This window comes from Urocampus carinirostris, chromosome 14 (assembly GCF_059441175.1).
Source record: "Urocampus carinirostris isolate Australia breed hairy pipefish chromosome 14, RoL_Ucar_1.0, whole genome shotgun sequence".
NCBI classification, from domain to species: domain Eukaryota; kingdom Metazoa; phylum Chordata; class Actinopteri; order Syngnathiformes; family Syngnathidae; genus Urocampus; species Urocampus carinirostris.
The window spans coordinates 18,449,865-18,465,328 of record NC_142362.1 but is presented as its reverse complement, the minus strand read 5'-3'; the positions used below and the strand labels follow the sequence as shown (position 1 = coordinate 18,465,328).

Genomic DNA, 15,464 nt, shown 5'->3' with positions numbered 1-15,464 from the left:
ACATTGATATCAATGACAAGAAAGAAGATTAAATTTATTTTGAATTTTTTTTTTTTTTTAAATGCTTGTACAGTAATCCTTCACTTGTCAGGGCGGACCAGAACAGAGCAGGAGACCCCAGAGCGTTCGTTACAAGTCTTTTATTTGGCGAAGCGTACAGGGTTAGCGGGAGACGCGATGACCGTTGAACGTCAGCAGCAACGTCGTGAAGACAACTTCGGAAGACGTAGCTAATCGTAGCGTGGGACGGAAACAGGTCGAGTTTACTGGGACTGAAGAGAAGATCGTAGCGTGGGACGGAAGCAGGTCGGATCGGAGGCAGGCAGGCAGAATCAGGTAAACAAGAAGGCACAGGTAATGGGGAGAGTCTTACGGGGTACAGAAGTAATCCTCCGACAAAGAGTTCTCCGCGTAACGCGTTTAAAAAGGGAGCATTAACCAATCAGGAAGCACATTCCAGCGCGCCACATGATTACCCCAGGTGGCTCCACTTGGGTAATCATGACATCACTATGGCGTGGTTTGCTTTCCATGGTTTGTCACGTATTGACTTGACTCTTTCTTCGCTGGGCAAATTGTGAATTCGGACCAAAAAAAAAAATCTATCAATTTGAAATATAAATGGTGTCCAAGGTTCGTGCTTGCAAAATCGGCCTCACGTGTACCATAATCAGAACGATCAGAAAATATTTGTACGAGTTCCATCTGATCTCTGAGCCACATGTAATCATGAAAAGAGCCATACATGGCTCGCGAACCATAGGTTTTAAACCCCTGCTATTGGTGAACCTCATTTTATGTAAAATAATTGCAATTTGTATGACCTAATGCAAGTTTACATGATAATTTTTGTATTTTTGCTTATTATTCAAATTAATATTTTTTATGAGGTTTTCACTTCTCGAAGGCGCTAGGTAATATTGGTTTTATTAAAACCTTTTTTTAATCGTAAATGACTTTCCCCCCAAAAAACAACTTTAAACATGTTTGGTAAACGGATTCTGTTTTTTATTAATAACATAAAAAAACAACAAAAACATGTTGAAACATTTTCAAGTCCTTTTGTTTTTCTGCACAAATAGATGTAATGTGCTCTGTTGTGGACATTTGGATATTTTACACATCCTTCTTTTTGTGTTCATTCAAGTCCAGCAAAGGACAAAGAGAAAGTGGACATGTGGAGACAGAGTCCTATGGCCATGCAGGACAAACAGGAATTAGCTTGCTAATCCGTTTCGAAGCAGCTTCATGCAAATGCAGAAGACAAGTTTTAGTGTCCGTCTTTGATGAGGCCCTGCCTCCTGGGTCCTCGTACGTCTTGATTGCAAGGAGCGACGCCTTTGTGCATCTCACGCTGGCGTTGGTCGCTCCTTTCATGGACCGCATAATCCTCACAAAGTACTTGCAGGCTTTAGGGGCCCAAGGGCTCTTTTCTGGCCTTTTCCAGGTTTTGGAAAACAATCACAAAGTGTAATTGCAGCTTGAAGCAACATTTGTTCCTTCGGGGCTGGGTTAGGGTAGGCGGGGGGTTGTAGGACTATCAATTTCTTTCCCGGGTTGGAGCAGACCATAAACCAAAATCTGACGGCTCACCAGTCCTTAATTTGCCCCACACTTTCAGCATCTTTGTTGGCAATCAAGTCAGCATTACTTCAAACTGGTTCCTTCATTCGCCGAATGTTGCAAAAACTGTGGGAGGTGTCTAGCCAGCATCACTTGGGAAACCTCGAGGCCGGCTGCCCAAACCTGGGCAGTCTGCAGGGGCTGCAGGTACACAGGGGTGAGTCCGGAACGGGGCCCAAGCCCCATTGAGCCGGGCTTGCAGGAACCTCTGACAACACGGGACACGCCAGGGCAGCCATCGGGGAAGATGAGTACGACGGGGCCGGGAAAGCCTCTTGGGGGAAGAGAAGCCGGCCGGGGCCAGGGACCAGAGGCCAGCCGCCCGCCAGCAGCAGCCGGGGCCCTTGTCCTGCCCCCAAATCGCCTAGGAGCCGCCGCATCTCCTGGAGGGATGTGCCAAGCAGCAGGATGTAATTGCGTGCCAGGACCAGCGTAGATATCTTAGAGAGGCGACGGCCAGCGGGGCCCCCACCGGGGTGGGCGGGGGCCGAGGCGGGGCCCGAGGAGACGTATGGGACCATGACCTCTCTCAGGGCATCCATGGCCACGTTAAGGTCCTGCATCCTCTTCCTTTCCCGGCTGTTGATCTTCCTCCTCAGTTCCTGCTGCTCCTTGGTGCTGAGTTCCCGGCCCGCCTTGAAGGGGCCTCGCCGGGCCGGGTCCCCAGCGGCGGGCCCCTGCTCGGCAGGCTGGGGGGGCTGCTGGAGGGCTCTGCTCACCACCTTCATCTTCAAGTGGAAATAGCGGTAGGTGGCATTACTCTAGCGTTTCGTGATGGTGCTCCCCAATGAGTGATTTGAAAGTGATACCGCCCGGGCTGCAAAGTCAGCTAAATGAGCGAACCCCCCGAAACCCCCCACCCTGCCAGTGACAGGTCCCCACATCACACCCACCGATCCCCCACCCACCCCATCACTACAGCTTCTGCCTGACAAATTCCCCACGCTGGAATCAACAAGAAAAACGCCTGCTGGAATCAACAAGAAAAATGCCTTGTTTGTCCAGACAAACTACTTGGGTGAAAAAAAGCATCTCTTTAATTGGGCAGTGTCGTGGATAACAATCATGTTTACATGATCTTTTTATGTGTTCCTTTATTTTGATTGCATATATTTTTTAGCTCCCTCCACCCTATTTAGGGTAAGTGGTGCAGAAATGGATGGATGGATATTTGTAGGTTTTTATTCTTTTTTTTTCTACATTTATTTATACATATGGCAGGATCGCTCCTCCATATACAGCGTGTCTCAAAAATCGTATATATATTTTAGCACCCGGTAACTCAATTATTTATTCCTTCTTTATAGACTGAACCAATTTACCTGAGCGATGACAACCAGACTTCACTTTGAAAAAAGGAAATTTATTCTAAAATTCGACTGAAAGCATAGACAATTTAGGGAGTTTATGGAAGGACCACCAACATGACTCAAGGTAGCTAATGGAACTGTTCAGGATGATCCCGTACATCGCCCAGCCCAACAAAAGAAGACAGATTACTGGGAATGTTTTAAAAAAGTCCAAGAAAGTTTTTGCAGCTAGCTAGTTGTGATGTAGACATTTCAGATTAATTTGTCCATCGCATCATTTTTAATGAAGAAGTTACATTCCTAGAATAATCCATGCTCTCAATGACAGTTGTCCAGACCGAAGTACAGAATTGTGAGTGGCACAATGTAATGAAGATGCACACTTTCTCACAAAGATTGTGTGGAGTTATGAGGCCAAATTGAAATTAAATGGTTCAAGTAACAGAAACAATTGCACCTATTAGAATTCATATTATGGTCGACCACCATGTTTATTTACCAGGAGTTAATAGCATTTTCATACTTCCAGTAGCGTTTTGGCCCAGACAAAAACTTTTCATCAAAGTCAAATCTGGATGCCGTCACTCAGTTTAATAGGTGCAGTCTATGAAGAAAAAATCAATACCGTACTGAGTTATCAGCTTCTAAAATGTGTATACATTTTTGGGGGGACACCCTGTAGTGCCAACCGTGGCCACCACTTCCACTTTCAGACTAACAAGAAGGGCACTGACACAACACCGGCTGGCTCCCTGAAACACACCGTGCGAGGGTCCCACGCGAGTAGCGGAAGGTGCCACCGCAAATCAACACAAGGCTGCTTGTTCTTAACAGAAGGATCAAGGCAGGAAGTTGGGACGGAGAAAGGGTCGCCACCTGTGGGCCCGGGGGGCCTACATCGGATGTGGCGACCGGGCAAAGAGGGGACACCTGCTCCGTCCCCAATAAAGAAGTTGCTGTCCCCGGTGGCATCCGCTGGCCCCTGTCATATCCGCCGTTCCTGTGGCAACAAGACTGGGGGCTTTATGCTTTTGAGAAGAGTTGGTACATCCTCGCTACGTACGCACCTGCATGCTAAAAGAAACCACTGTGCTCTCCTTTGCCGTCGTCCTCATTGCCAGGTCGAACTGTCCCCGGTCGCCGTGGTGACACGCCAGTGCAATTCTTTTGGCTTCTCACACATGCCCCCAAAAGGTTTCAAACCATGCAAACGCTTGTGCTGACCTTCAGGGACGTTCTGGAGGTTCTTGTCACCATCCACAACACAGGTCGGGAACCTAAGGCTCGGAAATAAAATTATGCTCATGAAAATCTTAACTATAGCGTTCCAATTCTTATATAAGTGGAGTCGAGTCTAGTGCGTGCATAGCCAATCCGACACTAGTAGAGGTTATGGTTTGGTCCAGTACATAAAGAAAATACTCCCCACTACAGTTTACGGTCAAGGATTCACACCAATAGACCCCGTTTTGGCTGTACATCGCAAAGGAATCTTTTATATTGAAGCTCATTACCCGCACAGAAGAATAAGTTAACACCCAGAAACTTCAGCCATCACAGAGGGCAATTTGATTGGGTGAGCAGTAAGGGTGGTCAGAGCTATGCACACAGCAACTTCTCTCTGCCTAGTACGTCTTCACCAAAGGTAAATACGTCGGTATCCTCATTTGCAGTATTTTGTGACATTTTTAAAAAGAACTCTTGTTGCACTTTATCTTGAAACCATTATTCATGAAAAAATGGGGGTCAAAATGAGCCTCAACAATCTTAAGTAATTGTGGGAGGGAGACAAGTTAAGTGGTCTATTTGTTAATATGAGACTCAGGCTCTATCATTCTTATTTCATGAAATGTATTAAATAATCTAATGTCAAACAGCGAAATAAAATGCACCGAAAATTTGGATTGGGTCTGGAGAGCGGATTTGGGGGTTTTGCTGAAATTTGTATTAAAATATATGTTATGGCTATCTTGAAAAAGAATCTAAATAATTTGCTAATATGACTTGCTATTTCGGCTTTTGGGGTCTAAAAGGTTCCTGACCTCTGACCCACAAGAAACATCAGACAAGGCGACCGCCGCAAATGTTTGTAAGGCATAGTCTGGCTTAACACTCAGGCTCTCTTTCATAGCCAAATATATGCATATAAAATGTACAATGCATGTCATCAAACGCGTATTGGCTTGAATGTTACCTGAATCTTACCAAGGCGAGTCAGACTCCGTTTCCTTCAACCGTCCGACGTGCTATTCCTGTAAATGTTTATCCATCACCAAGGTACTGCCACCATACATAAGGTCTGCTTTGCAAACTTTCCCAGTATTTTTTTGGGGCTGTATCAATGCTTAAATGCTCTCAAATATGACAAGTTTTGGTACTCAATGTTGACAAGTGGTCAACACACAGTCTTTTCACAACAGTCTGTTTAAACAAAAAACAAGTCTCTTGTGGTCCAACCCAAATCAGCAGGGTCGTGACTGAGCGACCAATGTTCTCTTGGAGGCGATCTTATACATTTCTCATATGTCAAAGATTTGGAAGTTATAGGAGATGTGCAAGATGGTCGTTTTCCGTTTTTTATTTTTTAATTAGTGATCTGTCCCTTGATCATTTTATTTAAGAACAGACAAAGCGACTACTTGCCAGCTTGACCGACTTTCGGGCTAGCTGGTTAAAGATATTTTGGGGATCCAATTGCTTTTAAAATATTATCAGCATATCAGGTGTTGTGCCTGTGGCTTTTAAGTCTGCTTTTTCTCAATGTTTCTTCACTTTACTCATGCTGAGGTTTTTGAGTTTTTCCTTGTCCTTATGTAGGTTTCAGATCGAGGGACTGTGTAATGGTTGTCTAACTTGTGTGGGGCCGGGCAAAAATGCTCCATTTGGACTAGAGACTACAGGCTTTGCTTCAAAAACTTGAAGTCTTGAAATAAACTTCACTGGTCCATAAGATTTAGTTTTCGCTTGGTCCTTTAAGATCTTTGACGGTGACGTGATGATGTGACCACATTTGGACGTCCATGTGATGTGTATCTGATGACAAATATCTCACAGCTTTATTTGTTTCCAATGAAATTAATACATGTATGATGAATATGTCACCCTGACCCGAATGACGTGGCCGCTTTCTTGTGTCTCGTTTCATCTGGAGGGACGAAAGCATGACCAACTTGGGTGCCCAGGTGCTCAACTTGTTCGGGTGTTTGGGCATTTGGGTTGGCCATTGTCCCAAAAAATTTTGTGTGTGTTTTTTGCTACTTATTCCCTTTTTTTCTTATCTTTGTTTTTGTATGTGTTTGTCTTGCTGTCGGTCACCCCTCTCGAGGGTTATGACCAGGGTAGATAGATAAATGATGAATATGTATGATCATGTCAGAAGCTCTGGAGCACCGGAAGGTACAGTCAGTATTCGTGGATAAAATGTCACTAACCTCCGTTTTGCTGATGATATTGCCGCATTGGCAGGAGACGAACAGGAACTCAGAGATCTGGTCAATCGCCTGGACAAAGCATCAAGCCAGTATGGGATGAAAATCAGAATAGAAAAAAACAAAAGTGATGACCAACAATCTACAAGGTATCACCACAAACATCACCATCAACCACAGAGAGCTAGAACCTGTCACCAAATTTTAAACGTCTTGGAGCTGTCATATCAAAGGAGGGGTCAGAACCAGAAATCATGGCCGGGATAACTCAAACCACAGCCGTTTTTGCCAGACTTTAACCCATATGGAAGGAAAAGAACATAGCAGTAAAATCAAAGATCAGACTCATGCAAGCGCTGGTTACTTCCATCTTCCTGAACGCTTGCGAAACATGGACACTCATAGCAAAACTGGAAAAGAAAATCCAGGCAATGGAGATGTGATTTTTCAGGAAACTTCTATGCATCAGTTATTTACCTTATGTGACAAACGAAACGGTGCGCAACACCATCAGAGGGCACAATGGACCCTTCGAAGAACAGTTGTCAACTGTGCGCAGACAGAAACTTCAGTGTTATAGTCACGTCACAAGATCATCAGGACTGACCAAGATCATTCTCCAGGGCTCAGTCCAAGGGGGCAGGAGGAGGGAGACCGAAAATGAACTTGTCCGACTACAATAAGGAACGAACCGGTGCCATCTTTTTCTCGAACCAATAACAGGCCGAGGACCGTCAACAGTGGAGAAGGCTGTCCAGAGTTGCGTCCTTATTGGTGCCCGAAGGGATCGTGAACCGTGAACCGTGATGATGAATAAATGTTACAGATTATGATTTGGCAAAGTCCTGAATGTGAGTGACTGTCCGTTCGGTCAATTAAGATCCACCTGTAAGTCCGCCCCTTTTTATTACAACTTGCCGATTGCAATACCGATTGTGTGTTTCTATATCACATGGGTACTTGCGCCAACGAACGGTGACTGGTGAAGTTGCCTTGCATGCCTTTTTATGGTAAATAGTAAATGGTCTGCATTTATATGGCGCTTTTCAAGTCAATGAAGACCTCCCAAACCGCTTTACAATGTGCTTCACACTTACCCATTCACACACACTCACACACCAATAGCGGCCATGCAACCATGCAAGGCGCTTTTCAATTGAATTAGTTTGGATTAACACTTATGAAAAGCTTTTACCCTTTCTTTGCGTTTTTTCTTTTGACTTTATTCTATGAGCACACAGTTAGGTTGGTGATTAAGCCTGAATCAGAAAAACGAATGCACAAGATTCATTACCACTAGTTATTCAATACAAAAAATCATATAGATTATTTATAAAATTTATTATGACTGTAAATGTGACCTTTGGGAGTGGGGGAGGGAGATTATATCGCCAAGACGTGCAAAACTGGCGAGCTTTTAGCAAAACAAATGAGGCCTTTTTTCTTTTTTATGGTTTGGACTGTCGAGTGAGGTTCCGTGTTTCAACAACATTAAAATAAACATTTTACATTTCTAGTTATATCAATGAACATTTTTTTCTAGGCCAGAAACATTTACAGTCTAATTTATCCTGCAATTTGGAAGCCACTTTCCGCCTTATCTTTTTCGAAACGTTTTCTTGACTTTATCCTCCGTTTTTTTTTTTTTAAAAAGCCCTCAAAAAGTACTCTTACTTCTCGTTTTCTGTGATTAGAAACGAATGCAAATCTTTTTTCATCGATGTAAATCAACATCTTGTTTAAAATATATCACCACTATAAAGATAATAATTTTAATGATATTTAACGCATATATTGTTAAGGCCAACAACGAAAACGATAAATTCGTTGTTGCGGGCCGCGCGCTATAATAATTTTAAATATATTTCTTGCTTTTGTTTCGTTCGATCATCATTTTTGCTCTAGATACCTTCTTTTTGGGTGAAATCAAATAGAAAGAAAAATGCAGTCCAGGTAATTTTACAATCGGATTTAAATGTTTCAACATAGAAATGTTTTTGTAGCAATCTTTCGATTGGCAAACGAATTTTGAAAAGGACTGTCGGTGATTTTTGGCCCTTATTTCTTTTTTGTTTTGTCATTTCTCTTTTTTAAATTGTGTGACTGCATGTTTGCAATAGACGAATAAAAATATCAAATACAATTAATTAATGAATAACAACATTAATACATTGATTTATTTAAATGTAAAGCTTTTTGGTTTCGAATTTCTGTGCACAAGCTCTTAAATAATTGCAATTCATTACGAAATAAGAGGACAAATGGCATATTGTTCACAATTTAATTCGTCAAAAGGGAAATCATTTTAATGAAGAATAACGAGCAAAAACACAAACCAAAAAAAAAATCAAAAAATGTAACCATCCAAATAAGGCTCAGAATAAAAAAGAACAATATGTACAAATGTATTTTATAATGCGGTCAACATTACTGGCGAGCCACATAGCTTACATTTTATGACAGAGACCAGTACAAATTTGATCACGGGCAGCAACTTGCCCCTTGGCCGGACTTTGGACATCCCTGGCTACATAGAAGTGTGAATAAAAATTACATTTGAAAGTCATAACATTTTAAATTAAATACAATTCAGGGGATTTTTTTAAAAATACATTTGATAAATATATTACCGATAAATGATCAAATAAATCATTAATCAATTAGAATGTAAATGTTTTATTCTGCGCACGAGCTCTTGAATGATAGCCATTCGAAAACCAAATAAAAGGACAATTAGCACGTTGTTCACAATTGAATTTGTCAAAAAATGAAATATTTTCAAGAAGAATAGACTAAAAAAAACAGCTGCCACACTAAGGCAATAATTATCGTCAATGCTGCAAAATGCTTGGACGAGAATGTGCAATAATGATTCGGTTCTTTATTTTGGGGGTGTTATTTTCATTTCATATGACCTATTTTGATACTATTACTCTCATTTTCTTAAACTGTTTTTGCACCATCAGGATGGCATAATTGAATTTCGTTGTGCGTTTTACTTGTTACAATGACAATGAATTATATTCTAATTTAGCAAAATGTAACAAAGTAATATCGAACCAAATGTTTTTTTATAATAATTAAATGCAAAGGAAAGAGGCTCTTGCAAACTCCATTAAAACAAATTAAGTAAACTTTCTGTGATTGTATCAAATTTTAGAAAGCTGTGTGTTTGTGGAGTTGGAGCCTATTTTTAATGCATTTTTTTGGAAAGTTTGCTGCAGTTTTGAGGCAAAATGAGAGAAAAATGACGCCATGTGATGTCGCTATATTGTATCCGATGCTATTCTATACTAATATTGTGGCTTGAAAAAAAGAAATCAAGATGATTTGCCATTTGTGGGACTTTATTTTTCCATTACTTGTCAAAATTAATTTCTTACAAAAATGTACTAAAGTGCCTGTGCTATAGACAAAGAGATGTTAAAGTGTTGTTTTGTTTTTATTTCATTCATCTTTTTTCATTTAATCATTTTAGCTTCGGGTTCAGCCTACTCCCTTTGCGCACATTGCAAAGATGATTTTGTGCTAACACTTTATTTTTCTTTCGTTAATTAATCATTCATGTTGCTAAATACAATTTAAATTTTAAAAATGTAATGTGATGACGCAAAATCAACTCATTTAACCCTCGAAATGAGTCTCGGAAAAAAGGAAAACAACACGAAATTATTGTCATTTGTGGGACTTCATTTCTCTGATGCTTGTCAATAAATATTCCTTGCAAAAATGTACAACAGCGTCTGTGCTAATTAAAATTACTATTTGCCCTCTTATTATTATTTCAATTTTGTGATTGCACGTTGCATTATATAGATTAATTCAATTACCCATCTTGTTTTCTTCATTTTAAAGGCCATCTTTATACTTTTTTGTACAACTGACATGGAAATGTGAATAGAAACTAATCCTTTTTCTACTGTTTGAAAAAGTCATCACATTTGAGTTTATTAAAATATTTGTCAGGGGTTTTATCTGGGTGTTTAACACATAGTGCTGCGTCATTTAGATCGGGAGGGTTATTAAATAAAATACATAAATCATTTATGATAAAATTAGAATTAGTAATGAAGTAAAAATGTGAAGATGTTGTATTTTGAAATTCCGTGCACGAGCTCTTGTAAATAAAAGCAAAAATAGCTCACAATTTGTCAAAAGTGTTTTTATTGATGGCTGATGATGCAAAATCTTGTTTTCAAATCTCTAAAATCAAGTGCGGAATAAAGGAAAACAACATGAATTATTGTCATTTTTGGGACTTTATTTCTCTGATACTTGACAATAAATATTCCTTACAAAAATGTACAAAGGCGCATGTGCTATTTACAAGGAAGGGTGCTAGGTTTTCTTTTTGTGTGTGTTTATTTTCTTCACTTGTTGGAGTCTGTTGCGTGCAATCTTGGCACGGTGCACAAGCTGCAGGGGCAGGGCATCCCCCCTCCGGTGACGACCCCCCAGTGCTGGAAGGGAGCCGGGGGGGCCTTGAGGAGTCCGTGCGGCGGAGGGGCCCTCACAGAGGCCTGTGGAGGAGGGGGCAGGAGCGGGTGATGCACGCCGTGCGGGGCTCCCAAGGCAGCGGCGGTGGTTGGGTGCGAATGCGCCGAATGCAACGCGTGGGCCGGGGGTCCCGCTGCAGCCGCTGCAGCCGCCCCTCCGTATACATCCGCCAGCAACCGCTTCATTTCATCCAATGACGAGCTTAGCATGAGGATGTAGTTCCTAGCTAAGAGTAAGGTGGCGATCTTGGACAGTTTTCTGACGCTTGGTCCGTGCGCGTACGGCATCACCTCGCGCAATCCGTCCATGGCCACGTTCAGATCGTGCATGCGCTTCCGCTCTCGGCTGTTGATCTTTAAGCGGATGGACTGCAGCTCGTGTTCCGATAAAAGTTTGCGCTCGGCCTTCTTGGAGGAGGACGCGGAAAGCGCGTGGGTGGCGCCTTCCGCGTCGTCGTCGTCGTCGTCTTCATAGCCGTGCAAGTAGTGTGGAGTGAGCGCATGCACGTGGTGATGGCGGTGGCGCGCGCCCGTGGGAGAGTCGCCCTGCGTGGAGGAAACGGCCCCCGGGAAGACGCGCGCCGTTCGTGCCGGGAAGGTGCCGTCCGCGTCCGGCGACGATACGCGGCTTGCGTCCGACTCCATCAGCTGCAACACGTCACGCTCCTGGACATAGAGAAAACCAAACCATATGACGTCATTTTTGGGTCAATTTGATGTAATTCTCTCAAAGCTGCATCAAACTTTCAAATTGGAAAACAACCCCATTGAAAATGGCCATCAACTTGATTTGTCCAATTGATTTTATAACACATAGATACCTGTAAATTGATACGTTTTCCTCATATTTTGTACCGTTTGTTTATCATTTCAAACTGTGTACACTGTATAACAATTGTTGTACTGGGGAAAAAAAACACATACTGCTGTATATAATACACTAAATTTACTGCAAGGGAAAGGATACTGAAAAATCTGTGTTGTTTACTTGGTAAACAAACTTGTTCACACATAAGCTTTATTTTGAATATACATGGTTTGTCTAGCAGTGAGTAAATAGGGGCAGTCTTGTGTTTAGGTTTATTATTACTTAATAAGGGGAATTACAGTCATTAATAAGTGGGTCAATTGGCTGATTTTGAGAGAAATACATGTAGTTTACCTGCATACTAACCAATACTACTGCTTTACGCTTTAGACTACCATTTTTCTCCCGTTAAAAATACTTACCAATTTTTTAAAAACACACACACACACACATACATATATATATACATATACATACATATATATATACATATATATATACATATACATATACATATATATATATATATATATACATATATATATATACATATATATACACACATATATATATACATATATACATATATACATATATACATATATACATATATATATATATATATATATATATATATATATATATATATATATATATATATATATATATACATATATATATATATACATATACATATATATATATATATACATATATATATATATATATATATATATATATATATATACATATATATATATATATATATATATATATATATATATATATATATATATATATATATATATATATATAGACTGCTAAAATCTTGACTGGCTACTAGTATTTTAGTCTGCAGCTGCGTTATCTTGAAGGGAGACTAAATCTATGTGAACGAATTAACTGCCCCAACGATTACATTAGACTTCAGTTTTGATAAAAGTTTGCCATTTCTGCTTTAAACAAACTTATAGTATTGTTGTCTTTTAAAATATTGTTTAGACGGTTTGAGTGTGCTATAATATCCACCGCTTTTTATGTCAAAACTTGGCATGCATGTACTTGAAATGTTTTTATTAAGTTTGCAAGAGTCTTATTTACTTTTCATTGAATTGCTATTATCAAATAACATTTGGTTCAATATAACATAGTTAAACTTAAGTTAAAAAAAACAACATAATTGCTACTAGGGCCAAGAATCATTTCTATTTGAAAAGTCAGAGCCTTGGTGTTAAAATTCAACACTGAGTAGTTGAGGGTTCAAATATGACTTGTGCAGTACTAAACCTATACAATAAAATCAGTGTTCATTTAAAACTCGTCAAAATGTCCCAAAATGTTTGGTTTATTCTTGGATTTCAATCAAAGTATTTTAACATTTGAGACTTTTTTTTAATTCATAGTGCTTTTTTGTTTATTTATGTGACTAATTTAAAATATATTTCTTTATTTTTTTTATTTCATTTTTTTATTCATTAAGTGATTTATTCATTTAAATATATAAATAATTGGAATATAAATACAAAAATATAACAAGCGCAAAGTCCTTCGCTGCTCAAGGAGCCTTCAATGTGTAACAAGATCAAATGACATAACCTCATCGCCACAAAATTTATTTGACTACAAAAATATGAAAGCCACAAGTGATGCAATGCATATTGTACAATGTGACTTGAAATTTGCAAACAAAATTGTTTTTCCTCAGTGATTTAGGATGTAGTATGAGAATTGTCTCAATCCCTTGCCCGTCAATGCCAAGATCTTGACCAATTGCACTGAAAAATAACGGCGACCAAAAGATTGAGATGCTGTATCTGAGTCAGATCAGATAAGGAGGCTTCTCCCGCTACTGGTAACCACGGAAACCAGTACCCAGTTGAGTTCAGTTTTGCAAAACTGAACCCAGTAAATCTATTGAACTTGACCCCTACCCAAAAAAAAAAACGGCCTGTAAAGGGATGGGCGCCGCCAGGCTGTATTTGCCCAAGACACATCACAGAAAGTGGCCCCCTTACGACCTAAGTGGTTAAGGGATCCATGAACCGAGCGGTAAAAGTCTACTTTTATCAACTCAATTACAAAGTACACTTGAAAATAACCAGTGTTAAATGAACACTTTAAGAATTCACTTTTAAAACTACCCATCGAACAAACTGTTCTTATTTATACGGTGTTACATTAGCACTGGTGTCTAATTTCAGGAAATCACAATTTAAACAATGAAGTAATACTACAATTATTTTCCCTTTTTAAATATCTTACACGCAGCTCTAATTTATTGACCCTCTGAACATAAACGCAATAAAGCTGATTACACTTCAATTTGTGTAAAGCGGAAGCTCATCAATGTTAAATTATGATACATTTTTTTTGCAGGAGTATGTTAGAACCATCTTTAGTTTGCAAATAATCTTCTTAAAATAACATTAGTCTGAAAACGGGCTATTCATCATGTATTTACCGGTACTTTAATATGTGGCATCTTTAGTATGATGTAATTCATTTCGGATGTGATCATGACTATGAAACAATGACTATGGCGTGAAGGAAATACAATTTGAAATCACTTACCGTCTCTTTTTTTTTCTTCTAGGGGCCGGGTTTGGGGGGTTAGTTGGCGAAGCAAAAGCGCAACTTTTCCACGACGTCTCCAAAAAGTGCAAAATCCAATTCACGTCTTTCTACTTTTCTTTCCACGCGCAAGTGACGCGCTTGCGGGTTAAGGGCGCTTATATACCGGAGACAGAAGGGAGGGGTCCTGGGAGGAGTCCTGGGGGAGACTACAAGGCTGATTTTGTGTGAACATGTAAATGAGGGAGTCCTGAAGTGAGGAAGGAAGGGGCATCATCTTCTTGAGTGACATCACAGACTGGCTGTGATGAAATAACTCCGCCCACCACTAGGGAGCAGTGTTCTTGTTTCACCAGGTGAGCGACTGTGCGTGGGGCTACTCGGCAGATGCGGCCTGGTCATGAAAAGTAAAGTGTTTTGGACCATATTGGTGGGTTTCATGTGCCAGAGGAAGGTGTATGAAATTCGACCACTAGATCAAGTGAAAATTTATTTTTAAAGCACTATTCAGCTCTTTAATTTGCACTGTATAAAAACATTCAGTGTACAATCAAAGAAAAAGAGAAAAAAAACTCCTTTCCCCCCACCCGAAATCTCAGAACATCAAATACACTCAGATGTCGCCTTATTGTGCAATAGTTAAAAAACAAGGTAGAACACAAACTATGAGAAGAAAAATTGAAAAAAGGACAGAAAAAGAAGTGTAAGGTGTCATGTCCTGCACGGTTGTCCTGGCGACCAGCTGGCCCCGCCCCTTGACACCGGCTGAGACGCATTGAACTGATTGCTTGTGGAGTAATTAAACGCTCCTTTTGGGACTGCCCGTTGCCAGACCATTGCTTTACCTTGTTGAAGACCAGTTCATGCCTGTTTGATCGGAGTATTGCCTTTGAACCTGTTTTGTTTTGTATTGTCTTGTTTTTGGTCCGTTTGAGTGTTGCACAACTTTCCTTTCCTAATTAAAGTGAAAGATCGTCTACGCATATGAGTTCCGACTTCCTGCTTCTCGGTCCGTTTCCTGACAGTAAGGAAAATGATAACTAAAAATACACAGAAGAAAATGGGGAAATAGTAAAAAAGCAAAAGAGAAAAAAAAAGAAAGGAAAAAAAGAAAAAAGACAGAAAATAATAAAAACAAAGATATGGAAAGGAAGAAAAACGCAAAAAAAGAGAAAATGAAGGCTAAGAGAAAAAGAGGAAAAACTCACTTTGTGCAGTTTTTTTGCCC

The 15,464-nt window shown here is 40.0% G+C and overlaps 2 protein-coding genes across 2 annotated transcripts; both read right to left on the bottom strand.

Moving 5' to 3' along the window:
• Window positions 1-1,069: 1,069 nt before the first annotated feature.
• On the bottom strand, window positions 1,070-2,411 carry olig1 (oligodendrocyte transcription factor 1). Its single transcript, XM_088352971.1, has one exon. The coding sequence runs from the start codon at window positions 2,349-2,351 to the stop codon at window positions 1,713-1,715; it is 639 nt and encodes a 212-aa protein (XP_088209097.1). The 5' UTR covers window positions 2,352-2,411; the 3' UTR covers window positions 1,070-1,712.
• Window positions 2,412-10,373: 7,962 nt separating this feature from the next.
• Window positions 10,374-14,366, bottom strand: olig2 (oligodendrocyte lineage transcription factor 2). Its single transcript, XM_088352796.1, has 2 exons — window positions 14,237-14,366; window positions 10,374-11,523 (listed from the first exon to the last, which is right to left on the bottom strand). Exon 2 carries the CDS (start codon window positions 11,500-11,502, stop codon window positions 10,732-10,734), a length of 771 nt encoding a protein of 256 aa, XP_088208922.1. The 5' UTR covers window positions 11,503-11,523; window positions 14,237-14,366; the 3' UTR covers window positions 10,374-10,731.
• Between the last annotated feature and the right edge of the window lie 1,098 nt (window positions 14,367-15,464).